The following is a 17332-nucleotide window of genomic DNA, read 5'->3' as shown; positions in this document are numbered from 1 at the left end:
ATAATAATAATAATAATAATAATAATAACAATAATAATAATAATAATAATAATAATAATAATAATAATAATAATAATAATAATAATAATAATAATAATAATAATAATAATAATAATAATAATCATCATCATAATAATAATAATAATAATAATAATAATAATAATAATAATAATAATAATAATAATAATAATAATAATAATAATAATAATAATAATAATAATATAATAGAGAAGTTGAGACCATTAGAAGCTGCTGCAATCGCTATACTTTCATGATTGATTGAAACATTTCAGAATAGATCACATGACTATTGGCGGAAGTGAAAATAATGGATTCGCCATTGTTTTGATGTGAAACCTAAACATTATAAACAACCGATTCGTTTTGTTAACAAAGTGAAGCTCCCACAAGCTAGGGCTTCCAAATGTCAAATCAGGGCACTTTACAAGTAAGATATCAATGGAGAGTAGGATTTTTTTTCTGTCTTTAACTCTCCAAACTGGTTTTTTATACACCAATTCAAATCTCAGCAGACAGTTTATTTGCCTTAGCCAAAATCTCGTCTTCAGTTTGTGTTGAGTTGATGAACCTACATCGTTTTACACGACGTCGCTCGCCACATGTGATGGCTATTTATCCATCCAAACTTATTTTAATGGCAAATTATAGTCTGTTGAATGATCGGCTTGGTCAAATTAAATTGAAACGGTCTGGAAATGGGCGAGTGTGAAGAGGCGTGAATTACTGACTGATCATTCATTGCGCAACTTCCCTCGCCCTCAGCCAACCATTACTCATTAAATTACTCCTTCTGTGTCTCTTGAATTGAAGGAAATTTAAGTTGCTCGATTGAATTTTATTGCCAACTTAAGTAGTATAGTTCACATATGGTCCCTAACGGTACTCAGACATCGTTTCATAACTGAGCTCCAATGTTCATTCATTGATTCACTAATCAATAATCCGGAATTTCCCAGTTCATTCAGTTCTAAAATTAAACTACTGAACCCAAGCCTAAGCTGTCTCAGTTCCAGAAATAGAAAGTCATGAGGTCCATGCTAAGCACTTACTTCTAGACATGACTCACTGACACCTGATCTAAACAAATTTTACCTTCCATGGTGACATCCGAATATTTATTTATTGTTGGACAGGTTATTCCTCAGACTTGGGTGTAGATACAGATTAGAAGACACTTAGTAGTATTGGCTTTGGAGATAAATTATTAATATCCCTCAGAATAAGGCGCTTTGTGTTGGCTTTGGATATCCTCACATTCTGAGGTTATTCGCTTGTATTGGACTAGAATTTGATAACCAGATTCTGGGAAGTTTGTGGAACCAATTATGAAAGAAATTCTGTATACTTCGTATCTTAAGTCAACCTCTGTGAGTTTGAGTTTGGTCATACAACTCTTCTCATCTTCATCTTTAAAAGTCATGCTCATTTATTTTTTTGGGGGGAAAGGAATGGCTTTAAGAGATAAAAATAAATGATATTAAAACAAGCCACTGTGAGTGTGCTAAATCTGCAAAATGTCATGATTTGGTGTAGGATTGCAAATTAGTGAAAAAGTAGTAGAAAAGATATTTCAAAACAAACTGCACGATTTTATGCATATTAGTACTCAATCTTTACACACTAGAAGACATTTGAACACATTCAGACCAAAGAACAGTGAAAATCGAGTGCTTAAAAGGTCCCGTCATTCTTACAGTGTTGAAATTGAAATCTGAAAAAAAAAAAAAATCAATGAATCTACACCAGCTAATTTATCTACTCATGACAACAGAATTCTTGTCTGATCCATAATCATCTCTTGAATTTTTGAATTTTTGTTGTGCTGTAATTTTATTTTTTTTCTGCTTGAAATTATTCTCACTATGCTGCATGATTTCAAGGAAAACATTTTAAAAAAAATCTAATTCATTCACACTGGAAAATGATTCCACCATTTATTTTGTGTCTAAAGAGAAAAAAATCTACTATACCTAACTTTTTCTTTTTTTGCTTGTTTTGTTTTTTGCAGAAGGCTATTGACCTGGTGACGAAAGCAACAGAGGAGGACAAAAACAAAAATTACGAAGAAGCTCTGAGATGTTATGAAAACGCTGTCCAATATTTCCTGCATGCCATCAAATGTAAATAAATGATTTTCACACAATCATGATCCTTGATTGAAAACGATTACTGCTCAAGCTTTTAAGGATAGCTATCTTAAAATGGAGCATTTCAGTTTATTGTCTGAAACATTATGTTGTGCTAGAAGTTGTTGTTTTGTTGGTTTTTTGTTTGTTTTTATTTTGACGCCATGGGACTGATTGGGCCAGGCCCATCTTGTTTTCTTCTGCATGTAACTTGTGGTGACAAAATTCTTACTTATTAAAAAGGATGCTGTTCGATCACACAAAATCACAAAGTGGTCTTTTCCAGGTCATCATTATAATTATAAAATGTGTCAGTGCATGACATTATCAGTCAAAAGGTGAAAATTTTGGATTTGCAAATTTTTATTTTCTTTTCATTTTCTGAAGGAATGTGCTTACCAGAGCATTTTAATCTTTCTTTGAAGTAAATCGGGTGATTTTTCATGAAGTTATTGTCAGATGTATGGGAAAGGTATCCAGCAACTTTTCTCAAATTTCATACTTTTTCAACTTGACTAGCTGAAGCTGTAAAAAATATTTAGAAGTGAAATTAAGCTTTGATATTTCCCAAAGATGTACAAAAGGGTTGATTTAATCATTGATGACAAGAACTCATTCTTGATAAAAATTGACCTTCTAACTAATATGACAATATCTCAGTTCAAACCTTTTCACCATCCGACTGATTATCTCATTCACTGTCACATATATCTAGATAGACCATCACAGACAATGATCCAATGCTATGGACAAAGTAACCCAAATCTTTATGCCTGTAAATTAGACTCAACTATGCGTCGAGCGAGGCTCGATACCTTCTAAGCCGAAATTGAGTGTCATATCACTAAACCACATAGCCACACACAAAAGTCAAATGTCATTATTTTTTGGTTAAATTATTATTTTCACAAATTTACGCGTCCTTCTTTTTCTACTCCAGATGAGGCAAGCAGTGAAAAGGCAAAAGACAGTATCCGTGCCAAGTGTATGCAATACTTGGACAGGGCTGAGAAACTCAAGACGTATATCAGTAAAAAGGACAAGAAGAAACCAATAGCAGATGGAGAAAAGTCCAGCAAACAAAGTTCAGGGTATAATTAATTATCCCCCCCCCCCCCACCCCCAAGATTCAAATCTTGGTATTTTATTATTTGCCATACAATTTATTTTTTATGCTGATATCATGATGAAGGGAGGATCTTCACTGGCTGCATACAGGTCGAATTTTACGAATTTTTCGTATTTTACGAATTTTAGACGAATTTCATGGCCAAATAAGAACTTTTATTGAAAATTACGAATTTTTAATTCTTAATAATACTTAGATGATAATAAAAATAATAAAAATAATGATGAGAAGAAGAAGAACAACAACAACTACTACTACTACTACTACTATTACTACTACTACTACTACTACTACTACTACTACTACTACTACTACTACTATTACTATAATAGTTATGATAATAATAATAATAATAATGATAATAATAATAAATAATATTGTGGTTGTTCATACACAATTTCAGAAATTACGAATTTCCTTGTCAAATTACTAAAAGTTGACACTAAAATTCTGGGTGGGGATCCTGACCTCCCATAGCGGGCAGGGAGGTACATATTGTGTCTTCTATCCCCTTGTATCTGTTTTCCAACATGCTTTCTGTCTTTGTCTCGGAATGAGATTACTTGGTTTTGTCCTGGCACTGGCCGGAATCCTAGCTGGGAGGGAAACAGTCAAATGCATCGTTATTGTTTTGGGAGATGATATTCTTTTCCTTGTAAATCATCTCTCTGTTGTGTATTATTATTTTTATTTTGAATGTATAATGTAAGCATCTGAGTGTATTCCTCTATGTTGGATTTTGTGCTTGTGTCTGGATGAGACTTGTAGGTTTCAAACAAAGTACATTGGTGGTATGCTCTTGGAATCTACATCTGATCCCAATTTGTTATCAGTTCCCCTTTGTCTTACTTTTTCTTGGGTGCTTTAATTCTAATTCTAGAACTTTTGACTATCCAATTTTCTTCCTTTTTACTGGCGCTGATATAACCTAAATGTGTTGCAAGCGCCATAAAACCCTTAAAAACAAAAAAACAAACGACACTAAAATTACTAAATTTGAAGTTTTCAATTTGGCAAGTCTGCTTTAGTGTTTGTCAAACACTTTATACTGGGTAGGGTTCCTGACCTCCCATTGTATTTTCTTGTTTGTCAAACACTTTATACTGGGTAGGGTTCCTGACCTCCCATTGTACTTTATTGTTTGTCAAACACTTTATACTGGGTAGGGTTCCTGACCTCCCATTGTACTTTATTATTTGCCAAACACTTTATACTGGGTAGGGTTCCTGACCTCCCATTGTATTTTCTTGTTTGTCAAACACTTTATACTGGGTAGGGTTCCTGACCTCCCATTGTATTTTCTTGTTTGTCAAACACTTTATACTGGGTAGGGTTCCTGACCTCCCATTGTACTTTATTGTTTGTCAAACACTTTATACTGGGTAGGGTTCCTGACCTCCCATTGTACTTTATTGTTTGTCAAACACTTTATACTGGGTAGGGTTCCTGACCTCCCATTGTACTTTATTGTTTTGTCAAACACTTTATACTGGGTAGGGTTCCTGACCTCCCATTGTACTTTATTGTTTGTCAAACACTTTATACTGGGTAGGGTTCCTGACCTCCCATTGTACTTTATTGTTTTGTCAAACACTTTATACTGGGTAGGGTTCCTGACCTCCCATAGATTGTTTTACAAGATTTGTGTATCAACCTAACGTGTCACCGATTTGTCCTCTTAACGAGTGACCGATGTTTCAGCTTAACATGTCACTGATGTTTCATCTTTACACGTTAACTGTATTTTGTTACAGGAACAAGTCGAGTGATGATGAAGATGATGAGAAAGATCCAGAAAAGAAAAAGTTTGAAAACCAACTCAACAGTAAGTAAATCAGCTGTTACATAACTTCTCTCATTTTGAGGTATTGTTCAATAAAAAAGGCAATTTACTCAGACCTGCCCAGTACTACGAAAAATTCGTAGAAATACGAATTTTTTGGCTCCAGATACAGAGTTGCATGGGTCTCTTTGACTCAATAAATCTTGTTGAGAAGGAAAGTTTAGCTTCTTAGAACTATATTCAGGACTTTGGAGCATTTTTGACCATGATGAGAGCAAATTGTTAATCTTTAAGCTATTTAAAATGAATTTTTCTTTTTTTCCCTCGGAAACTACGAATTTTTGAAATTTTAGGTATGCAGCTTTGATTGTAGTTCCTCTTGAGAAACCCCAAGTTTGAGCCTTTCTGTTGGTTTCCCATTTTTTCTGTATCCAAATAAACACTAACTCCTACTGTTCGCTTTGCGGCTCTGCCCTGTGGCTGATGCCTGGATTATCTCAGTCCTTTCTCAGGGAAACTTTTAAAAAAAATTCTCCATAAATAAATAAAGTAAATTTGATTTATATTTTATTTTTTTATTTATTCATTATAGACATTATTAAGATTGCTTCAGTAGCGCCTCGATATAACATCCTTAAAAAAAATATATTATTTTAAAATCATTTTTAGACGAGCTAAGGGAGAAAGGCAGGAGGGTGGATTTTGGCCTGAAGAATATACAATAAAAGATCAATTTACTTTCAAGTAGTTGTTATGTGAGGTATTTTTTTAAATTCTTAAAAAAATTTTCAGATTTAATCACCATTTGTCCCCATTTGTTTGTTTGCCAGGTGTGATTGTGATGGAGAAGCCAAACATCAAGTGGGATGATGTGGCAGGTTTAGAGGGAGCCAAAGAATCTCTCAAGGAGGCTGTCATCTTGCCCGTCAAATTCCCACATCTTTTCACAGGTAACGTTATTTGGATGTCAATTAAGTTGACTTTCACCCATTTTGTTCAGAGATCACGACTTTGAAATCAGTTAACTCACTCAACCCTAACACCAACTATATCCGTAGTTTACCCGGGGTAACCTGTAGCTAATGCTTTTAATTTTTACATGTCAATGGTAGTTGAATAAAGCTATCTATGTACATGCTCATTTTTAATACATTTTTTCCAATTTTGAAAAGTAGCAAAAATCTCTAGGATTGAGTGAGTTAACATTTTTTGGATGTCAATTGAATTTGAATATTGTTAAGTTGACTTTCACCCCTGAATTCATCTTAACAATGCCACTACCACATTATTATTTCATTTGTCTGTGGTGTTTCATTCATCCTGTTTTGTTGATAAATGGGAAACCCGAAACGTCCATTTTATCTGTTTTCATATATTAAATTGAAGCTTACATTCAATTTCTTATTGTTATTTCTTTCTTCGAGCTTCGAGCAGCAACATTTACATAACCAAACTTGGCAATATCTCAGTTCAAACCTTTTCACCATCCGATTGATCATGTCATTCACTGTAACTGTTATTATTTTTACAGGAAAACGAAAGCCATGGAGAGGAATCCTTCTGTTTGGGGTAGGTGGTAATTCCAATTACCCAGTGTGTGGGTTTGTGTGTCTTTGTGTGGTCAACATTATTTCTGTCAATTTTCTTGCTCTGTCTTTTAAAAAAATTTAGTCAAATTTTTAAAAATTATATCAAAACCTGATATCGACAAAATATCTCTTGTCTTAATTTATTTTTGTTGTTGTTGGCTGAAGAAGGGTTTTGAATCTGAAACGTTCTGTATTTGGTATTTTGTTCTTTTAAAAAAAAACTGTTATATTCATTTTTTGTCTATTACTTTTTACAGTCCACAGCTTCCAGCAGCCTAGTATTAGTATGACTTACACAAAAGTAAACGTGTTCTGATTTCTACTCTCCAGCCTCCTGGAACTGGTAAATCCTATTTAGCCAAAGCTGTGGCCACAGAGGCAAACAACTCCACCTTCTTCTCCGTGTCGTCATCAGACCTCGTGTCCAAGTGGCTCGGAGAAAGTGAAAAGTCAGTTTTCTTGTTTGATTTTTAAACCATTGTACTTTTAACTACAGCCATTCTTCTTTTTTAGCGTGCTCTTGCAACAAAATCGATAAAAAGATTTCGTTGTTTAAATAGAAAGAAGAAGAAGAAGAAAAATAATTTTTAGAGTATTTCTCCCTTAAAGTATTTTGTGATTATAAATGTGATTCCTAGATTTTCAAGCAATGATTTTGACAGAGGACGGTGAGACTTATTTTCTAATGCATAATGATAATGTTGATTATGATAATATCAACTATAACAAAATAATAATACTATTAATAATAATAATAATAATAATAATATAATAATAATAAATAATAATAATATTATTATTATTAATAAAAATGATAATAATAATAATAATAATAATAATAATAATAATAATAATAATAATAATAATAATAATAATAATAATAATAATAATAATAATAATGATAATAATAATAATAATATTAATAAAGATAATAATAATAACAATAACAATAATAATAAATGTTGGTTATTGGACAGCGTGGCTCAGCAGTATGGTCTTTGCTTCGTACCTGGAAGGTACCGAGTTCGACTACCCGACACACTGTGTGGCCTTGAGCAAGTCACCTACATACTTGCAGAATCTTACGAATTTTAGACAAATTTCATGGCCAAATTCGAAATTTAATGGAAAATTACGAATTTTTAATTCTTAGTAATACTTAAATAATAGTAATGATAATAATAATAATATTGTGGTTGTTCGTACACGATTTCAGAAATTACAAAATTTCTTGTCAAATTACTAAACATTGACATAAAAATTACTAAATTTGAAGTTTTCAATTTGGCAGGTCTGCCTTAGCTCAATCGCTGATGCCTGGGTAATTCTAGTCTTCCCTTGGAATAGACCCTAAAGAAAAATTTCCCCTTGGGGATGAATAAAGGGAATTATTTTTTTTTAAATGTTTAAATTGCTATTTTGTTTACAGGTTGGTCAAAACTTTATTCCAACTGGCCAGAGAAAACAAACCAAGCATCGTCTTTATAGATGAAGTCGACGCATTGTGTGGATCTCGTAGTGAGAATGAATCCGAGTCGGCCCGTCGTATCAAGACAGAGTTTTTGGTTCAGATGCAAGGGGTCGGCGTGGAAAACGATGGGATTTTGGTGCTCGGAGCTACAAATATACCCTGGTGTTTGGATCCAGCCATCAGAAGGAGGTTTGTTTACATCTTTATCGGTCTTTTTTTTTTTTGTTCATTTGCATCAATAGTTTGTTTTTTTTCATATCAGGAGTATACGAAACTTGATACATCTACATCTATGTTAACTTAAAATGTTTAAATTTATTTTTAAACATATCATTTGGTTTTAAAGTCACTTTAATCACTCGTAATTTTTAAATTTCTTCTGACGCCGTTTTAAAATGAATTTTACTATTGAAGTAGAAAATTTGAATAAAGAACCTTCTTTAACTCTCTCCTTACTAGCTATTTTTAGAAATTTACCCAAAACTTCATACTCACCCAACACAAAAATAGATTTTTCAAACAGAATAGTAATGGATGTATACTATATTTTGTTCTGAAAAATGAGCTTTGCAACACAGTGTAGAATGTTTTAGATTAAACTATAACAAAATGAAATCAGAACAAGAAAATAGTTGGTTACATCATAACGAATGTGACGATTTTCCTTTGTGTGGTAAGGAGAGGGTTAAGGTCCCAACTTTACACTACCAAGAGTGAGACTCAAATCAAGGACCTTCCAATCCAGAGGCAAATGTCAAACCACTAGACCATTACGCCGCTCAAAAGGATTTTGTTACAGGGTTAGTTTTTATTTGGGTTTTTGTTTTGTGCGTGTTCGTATTTTGTAATATTTTTTTTTTCCTGTTTCATCATTTTTTCTAATTTTGATTCCACTTTTACATCATCGTTTAGATTTGAGAAGAGAATCTACATCCCCCTGCCCGAAGCAGCAGCGAGAATGGAAATGTTCAAACTACACTTTGGCAACACGCCGCACACAATCACAGAGGCTGAGATGAGGGAATTGGGCAAAATGACAGACGGGTGAGTGGGGCAAAATGACAGATGGGTGAGTGGGGCAAAATGATGACAGACGGGTGAGTGGGGCAAAATGATGACAGACGGGTGAGTGGGGCAAAATGATGACAGATGGATGAGTGGGGCAAAATGATGACAGATGGGTGAGTGGGGCAAAATGATGACAGATGGGTGAGTGGGGCAAAATGACAGATGGGTGAGTGGGGCAAAATGATGACAGATGGGTGAGTGGGGCAAAATGATGACAGATGGGTGAGTGGGGCAAAATGATGACAGATGGGTGAGTGGGGCAAAATGGCAGATGGGTGATTGGGGCAAAATGACAGATGGGTGAGTGGGGCAAAATGATGACAGATGGGTGAGTGGGGAAAAATGACAGATGGGTGAGTGGGGCAAAATGATGACAGATGGGTGAGTGGGGAAAAATGACAGATGGGTGATTGGGGCAAAATGGGTGATTGGGGCAAAATGACAGATGGGTGATTGGGGCAAATTGACAGATGGGTGGGTGGGGCCAAATGTCAGATAGGTGGGTGGGGGAAAATGACAGATGGGTGATTGGGGCAAAATGGCAGATGGGTGAGTGGGGCAAAATGACAGATGGGTGGATGGGGCAAATTGACAGATGGGTGGGTGGGGCCAAATGTCAGATAGGTGATTGGGGGAAAATGACAGATGGGTGGGTGGGGCAAAATGACAGATGGGTGGGTGGGGCCAAATGACAGATGGGTGGGTGGGGCCAAATGACAGATGGGTGGGTAGGGCAAAATGACAGATGGGTGAGTGGGGCTAAATGACAGATGGGTGAGTGGGGCAAAGTGATTGATGGGTGAGTAGGGCTAAATGACAGATGGGTGAGTAGGGCAAAATGACAGATGGGTGAGTGGGGCTAAATGACAGATGGGTGAGTTGGGAAAAATGACAGATGGATGATTGGGGCAAAGTGACAGATGGGTGAGTGGGGCTAAATGACAGATGGGTGAGTGGGGCAAAGTGACAGATGGGTGAGTGGGGCAAAATGATATGAGGATGAGTGGGGCAAAGCGACAGATTGGTGAGTGGGGCCAAATGACAGATGGGTGAGTGGGGCAAAGTGACAGATGGGTGAGTGGGGCCAAATGATGACAGATGGGTGAGTGGGGCAAAGTGACAGATGGGTGAGTGGGGCCAAATGATGACAGATGGGTGAGTGGGGCCAAATGACAGATGGGTGAGTGGGGCTAAATGACAGATGGGTGAGTGGGGCAAAGTGACAGATGGGTGAGTAGGGCTAAATGACAGATGGGTGAATGGAACAATATGATATAAGTATAAGGGTGAGTGGGGCAAAATGATATAAGGGTGAGTGGGGCAAAATGATGACAGATGGATGAATGGGGCAAAATGGCAGATGGGTGAGTGGGAATATTGTACTGTTCAAGCATTGCAGAGTCTAAATTTGAGGAGAGATTAGTTTTTGTTTTTTTCTTTATTTTATTTACATGTTATTTATTTTGTCTCTGACAGCTATTCTGGTTCTGACATCAGTGTTGTGGTGAGAGAAGGCCTCATGCAACCCATTAGGAAAGTACAGACTGCTTCGCACTTCAGAAGGGTGAGTTGTTTGTCGTCATTGTCTAAGTCTAACGTCCACTCATTTATCCAATATCCACTCATTTCTCTAATGTCCACCCATTTATCCAATGTCCAATCATTTACCCAATATCCACTCATTTATCCAATGTCCTTTCATTTATCCAATATCCACTCATTTATCCAATGTCCACTCATTTATCCAATATCCATTCATGTGTCCAATGTCCACTCATTTACCCAATATCCACTCATGTGTCCAATGTCCTCTCATTTACCCAATATCCACTCATGTGTCCAATGTCCTCTCATTTACCCAATATCCACTCATGTGTCCAATGTCCTCTCATTTACCCAATATCCACTCATGTGTCCAATGTCCTCTCATTTACCCAATATCCACTCATGTGTCCAATGTCCTCTCATTTACCCAATATCCACTCATGTGTCCAATGTCCACTCATTTACCCAATATCCACTCATTTATCCAATGTCCTCTCATTTACCCCAATATCCACTCATTTATCCAATGTCCACTCATTTATCCAATATCCACTCATTTATCCTATCCACTCATTTATCCAATGTCCACTCATTTATCCAATATCCACTCATTTACCCAATATCCGCTCATTTACCCAATGTCCACCGATTTCCAGGTGCGAGGTCCATCCAGAGAAGACCCCGATGTGATGGTCGATGACCTTTTGACCCCGTGTTCCCCGAGTGCTCCTGGTGCTGTAGAGATGAACTGGATGGACGTCCCAGGAAACAAACTGCTGGAACCTGTTGTGTCCATGGTGAGGCTTAGGGAAATATATTGATGTTTGTACAAGACAAAATTTGGAATAAAAAAAAAAAAATTCCTTCAGATTCTGATTTTTTTTTTCCATCAAAATCTTCTAAGAAAATTGAGCTTTTTTTTTGTTTAGCTTTTGATACAGCGCACTATCCACTAAACATGCTCAAAGCGCTTTACAAGGGGTCCTTGGCCAACAGCAACACGTAAAATGTAGGGTGTGACATGACACCTGTTAGACAATATTGTAATTTTTCGGACAGAGACAGCGCTGTAAACGGCCAGGTACCTACTCGTTTAACACCTGAGTAAGGTGAGAGAATGTGAATAAAGAGCCTTTTCCAAGGACTCAACTATGCGCCGAGGACCTTCCGATCCGAAAGCGAGTGTCGTACAACAAGACCACGTTGTCCAAATGGTTGAAATTATTTTTGAGTTTGCTTGAAATGGATAGAAGGAGATCAAAATAGATCAATTCTATTTAAATCCATTTTGTCTTTCGTGTTGATTTAGGTTCTTGTTTTGAAATTGGGATTTTTATAATTTTAATTTTTTTGTACAAAACCAAGCTTATTATTATTATTATTATTATTATTATTATTATTATTAAACTTTTTTAAAAAATACAAAACGGAGCTTATTATTTTTTAGATTTTTTTTTGCAATTTGCGTAGCAGGTTTGTGTTTCTTATTAAACTACAGAGAAATTGTTATAGCATTTATAAAGATGGGTTTCAATTCTTAAAATCATTTAGGGTACCTTGGAAAATTTACTAGCTAGTACATAGTAGTAACCAGACTTGTTATTTTTGAAAACCAGACTTGTTATTTTTTAAATCGGTCTCCACACTTTGACTGTATGGAAAAAAGACGGTCAGGAGTTCCCTCCCCTTTTTGTTTTTCTTCTTGGACAGTCAAAATGCCTTTCTCTCCTTTAAATAAAAATTTGGGGGGCATTTCTGCATTTTTATATTAGAGACAATAATTATAAAATTAAACTCAAGTCTTCACTTAATCTTTTAAAACTATGAATTAATCTTAGTGCGGTAAAATATTTTTAAAACGTATTTTATTATTTTCTGAAATATTTTAAAAAATTAAATTTTTCTTTTTCTTTCCTTTCAGTATGACATGCAGTTGGCCGTGGCCAACTCAAAACCAACGGTGAATGAAGACGATTTGAAGAAACTGCAGGAATTCACAGATGATTTCGGTGTGGAGGGATGAAGGATGAAAAACCAACGAGTGGAGATAGAGGATGGTGGACATGCTGTAATACCATTATCTGACCCCGCGGTTTTTTGAAAAAAAAATATTAAAAATTTTTGCAAAGAAAATGATGAATTTTGCAGAAGAAAATAAGTAAATTTTGCAGGTTTCTAAACATGTTGTATCACACCTAAGAACTAACTACATGCAACCCATGTAATAAAATATCCCTGTAGAATTACGCAACATTAGGGAAATTTTCTGATTTGCATTGCAACCACAAAATCTGCACTTTTCGCAAATTTTTTAAATTCTTTTTTTTTTTTTTTTTTTTTTCCAAAAAACGCCGGGCCAGCATTATGGAAATGTTGGTCTGTTTTCTGTCAAACAAAATAGTCACTCTCGTTTTGTTGTTATTTATTTTGCTAACAAAAGGGCCAGCTATACAAATGAAAGTCATCTAAGGTTTTAATAAATGTTTTCTGTTTTCTTAATTCTCAAATGCTAAATCTGATCACATATTGTTTGATGCTTAGAGAAGTCTTATAAAATTATCGATGAACGACTCGCAATGGACATGGAAAGTTTCTGAAATTTGAGTTGTCGAATTAATGTGTGATTTTTAGCTCCAGCTCTTGTCTCCACTCAAGGCTGGGTAAGTAAAATTTTTGATTGTGATTGGTTTGTAACAGTCATGTGATAATAAATTTATTTTTATTATTTATTATTTTTTTTATTTTTTTTACAACGTGGATGCTTTCCTAACTCAAAACTGTATAGGGATGGAGCTGAAATTCACTCATTACAAATCCATGTTGACAACTCAGAATATTTTGCTGTTTTCGTTGACTTGACGGTATTTGGAAATAAGGAAAACCTCAAATTTATTTTTGGAAGATTTATATTTTTTATTTGGCATTCGATTCCTTTTTTTTTTCCTTTTGAAAATAAAACCAAAAAGGTTGAGAAGGTTGCTTCTCTCTCTTGTACCAGTCAGTCATGTGATCAAATTCTTCTCAATATTGACCAATGACTGAATTGCGAGGATAGCCTCTCTAAGATTAGGTGTACATTTTTGTGGCAAAATGATTATCACTGTTTTAAAAAAAATAAATAAATAAATAAAATAAAGAGGCTTTCATTGAAAAGGAAAAAGGAATTAAATAAGCGTAATATCTGTTATGGTAACCAATAATTCATTTTGTTTTGTTCTAACATTTCTGGAAATGTTCTCTCTTTCCATTCAGATCGATTGTAAACGGTCCATTTATTACTACTTGTCTGTATCAGTTGTAAACAATGGAAATAGCCTCAATTTGTTACAGGCGTGTTGAAAGTAATTATGGCAGTGACAGTATCTCCTTAGTAAATATAACCTATGAACAGTAATTTTGTTTTACTTGTAAAAAAGTAATAAAACCATGAATAAAAATCACCCATAATTCAGACGGACAGCCGTGATGTTTGATGTTTTTATTGTTTTTGTTATTGACTGAAGAAGGGTTTTGAGCCCGAAACGTTCCGTGTTTGGTATTTTATTCTTCTGAGAAGCTGTTCTATTCATTTTTGTTCATTATTTTTTACTTTAACAGCTTTGTATCTTTGACTTGTTTTGCTTGACAGAGAAACAGATTTTGTCCCACAATGTCTTGTAAAGTTCATGTTTGCTTCGGTTTTAAATCTACTCTACGACTCTTGTCTTTATTATTCTATATTTATTTACTTGGATGAATTTTTAAATTGACATGGGAATCCTCTTGATGACAAGGCATGGCTTTAAAACTTAACAATTTTCCTTTTATCTTATGAGGTGATGTTAGGATTGTGGCTGAGAGTACGAGCATGGTTAGGGGTCGCGATAGCTCAGTTGGTAGAGCACTCGCTTCACACACAAAGGGACCAAGATCGATCCCGGGTGCAGTCGAGATTTTTATATTTTCTGAACCCCCTGTCCACCCAGCAGTGAATGGGTAGCTGAGTCTGTTAGTTTTGGAGGAAAGTACTCTACAATAGACTAGTGTCTTATCCAAAAGATAGCAAGCAATTTCTATTGTCCGCTTCACGCTATAGAAGCCGGGATAAACTCCGGCTCCATGGGCTCTGTGAAGGACGTTTTTTTTAAGTGTGGTTTGGGCGACGAACAAATTTCTCATGTTCGAATAAGAAAGATAAAATTGTTTTTGTTGTCCCCTATATGGATGAACAATGCGTTTTAGTTATAGTTAACGCATTAGTGCCCCTCAAAATTAAAACTAAAACTGTTTTCACAACAATAAAATTTTGCAGGAAAAGAAATATTGAGATAATGCTTGGCTATTGCTTATAATAATATCATCACTATTAATCTGTAAGGCAATCCGCCCATAATAATTAGGATTTCAATTAGCTTCATTGTGTGATTCTGTTATTGCAGGTTTTTTTTGGTTTTGTTTTTTATTTTTATTATTATAATGGGCTTAGGTCAAGGTCATACAGTTCAAAGGCTTCATTTGTACTTGGAGTTTGTGCCAGCCTTTAAAAAATATATGAACCATAAATAGACAAAGTTTGTAACTTTTCGGGTTTTTTAAAATTTTTTTTTTAAGCTTTTGATGTTTATTTTTTCTTTTTCATTTGAAATCCCAGAGATGAATAGTTTGTGTCCAAGACCATCAAAGCTGAAATAAATTTCTTTATGATTTGTTTATTTTTCATTTGACCACATTTCATGTCTGTTTGTTTTAAATAAATCCTCAATAATCTATTACATTTTATTTCGACAGTGTATCAATGGCCTTTGTCAAAATGTGTGTTTTTTTCATGAGTTTTTTGTGTGTTAAAAATGCAATTCAGTTTTACCAAGTATGAATGTAAATTCGTGCTCAAATTTTCCCCCTCATTCTCTGTTTTACCTTATGTCTTAAGTGTGTTAGTGTGTGTGTGTGTGTGTTGTTGAATATAGAACCAATAACAATATATTTATATTATGGTATGAGAAAAGGTTTCCTCTTTAAGACTGTGTGAAAGCCAAGGAAGCCATCATCAAATGTTTTCAAGCAAATGTCAAGCACAGGCCAAATTTTATTTACGGGTAGCAAGTTTACAAAAAAATTCATTGATGGGAATTAGAAGACAAAAAAATTACATTAAATTATTACAGCCAATGACGTCCAGCTTACCTTCTCTAAACCCAAATAGAAAATATTTTTATTACACCGTACAAATGCCTGTGTCTGAAGACGTCAATTTTTGACATACCAAGTCAGTCAGATCGTCCATTTCAAACTTTGACCCATTCATGAAATGTCGAAGTTTCAGTCAGTTTTGGTGAGAATTTGTATTTTGTTCTTGTTTGATTTTTATAAACATGTTTTTTTTTATGCATTGTATATTTTATAAAATAAAATATTTTCTGATTGTGCAGACAATAGGATGTAAAGTGCTATTTCTTTGTTTTTTTTGTGTTCCAGCAATAAATTGGAAATTCATTAAACAGTTCAACAATTATTCATCCAAATTATATTCCTGACTATCTAATCCTTTCCAAAAACTCAACGTCAACGTCGTGCCCCCTATCAGTTCTAATTCCTTTATACTTATTTCGTTTCTCACTGTCCAAACCCCTAAGGCCTTCCTTCAAGAATCCTTGTCTAAATCTTTCAACAGATGAGGAGTGAACGGTTGGTTGGATCGGATCAATTTGTTCGTTGCATCAGTTAATACAATCATGCTCTCAGTTCACTCGTGTTGATAAAGTTAAAAACATGAAACATGAGAAGTTTTTTTTTTTTTTCTAAAATTGTTTTATAAAGTAAATTAGACACAAATTGTGTACTGAAAGCCCACTACACCCAGGGAAACGGAGAGGACGTTTTTGAAAGAGAGAGCATAAGTGGAAAATGTGATATGACCTTATTATTTTTTCCTCCAACCTCTTTACTTCTGTTTTATTTTCATTTAAAAGATTTATTTGTTTATTGCAATTACAGTTACTTCAGTTACAGCAATTTTACAAAGATTTGAGTCAGTGGGGGACCGAAGAAACAATTCACAATATTCAAGATTTCCGTTCTTGGATTTTGTCAGGATGAATAATAAAATGACCAATAAGATTTTGAGCATCAAAAATCAAAGATATCTGTCTGTAGATTTGGGCTGGGGTTCCCGACAGCTCAGTTGGTAGAGCACTCGCTTCACATGAAAAGGGATCGAGATCGATCCCGGGTGCAGTTGAGATTATTTCTGACCCCCTGGCCACCCAACAGTGATTGAGTAGCTGGGTCTGTTAGATCTGTTGTAAAGTACTTTGCGATAGACTAGCGTCCTATCCAAAGAGTTGGAAGCAATTGCTATTGTCCATTTCATGCTATAGATACCGGTATTAACCCCGGCTCCATGGGCTGAATGGCTCCAAAGGACTACGAAGATTTGGGCTGTTTGAAAACGTGACTGGAAATTCTTACAACTCCTGACGCAGGCCAAGGTCGGACATTTTGAATATTCTGTCCGGTTCACTTTAGGTAACCAGGTACTACCTTTTGTCTTTATATTTTTCTTTGCATTTAATTTCGCCCCTCTCATTTCTTTCACATTATTTAACCCTCTCCTTACCAGCC

The 17332-nt window shown here is 35.0% G+C and overlaps 1 protein-coding gene across 3 annotated transcripts; it reads left to right on the top strand.

Annotated features, from left to right (window-relative positions):
• The first annotated feature begins 286 nt into the window (after positions 1-286).
• LOC144977654 (vacuolar protein sorting-associated protein 4B-like) lies at positions 287-16144 on the top strand. Of its 3 annotated transcripts, none has more exons than XM_078923085.1 (12): positions 287-448; positions 2030-2141; positions 3088-3238; positions 5031-5101; positions 5890-6009; positions 6591-6628; positions 6979-7097; positions 8078-8308; positions 9032-9163; positions 10664-10751; positions 11389-11529; positions 12654-16144. In XM_078923085.1, the coding sequence occupies exons 1-12, from the start codon at positions 425-427 to the stop codon at positions 12753-12755; spliced, it is 1329 nt and encodes a 442-aa protein (XP_078779211.1). In that variant the 5' UTR covers positions 287-424; the 3' UTR covers positions 12756-16144. The 3 variants fall into 3 exon arrangements, with proteins under 3 accessions (XP_078779211.1, XP_078779209.1, XP_078779210.1); XM_078923083.1 differs by lacking the exon at positions 287-448 and adding an exon at positions 1101-1388; XM_078923084.1 differs by lacking the exon at positions 287-448 and adding an exon at positions 1166-1388 and having other exon boundaries at positions 3088-3232.
• Positions 16145-17332: the final 1188 nt, after the last annotated feature.

The sequence above is a fragment of the Berghia stephanieae genome, chromosome 7, assembly GCF_034508935.2.
Source record: "Berghia stephanieae isolate SIO BIC M18660-M18661 chromosome 7, UCSD_Bste_1.3, whole genome shotgun sequence".
In the NCBI taxonomy this organism is placed as follows: Eukaryota; Metazoa; Mollusca; class Gastropoda; order Nudibranchia; family Aeolidiidae; genus Berghia; species Berghia stephanieae.
Note: the sequence above shows the minus strand (reverse complement) of the source record. Positions and strands in the feature narration are given on the sequence as shown.

Excerpts from the sequence above, each read along its gene's own strand:
- LOC144977654 (XM_078923083.1), top strand. The coding sequence starts at position 1,347 with ATGAAAGAAATTCTGTATACTTCGTATCTTAAGTCAACCTCT. Across the intron at positions 6,010-6,590 it reads ATTCCCACATCTTTTCACAG|GAAAACGAAAGCCATGGAGA; the intron begins GTAACGTTATTT and ends TTATTTTTACAG. Across the intron at positions 6,629-6,978 it reads GAGGAATCCTTCTGTTTGGG|CCTCCTGGAACTGGTAAATC; the intron begins GTAGGTGGTAAT and ends TCTACTCTCCAG.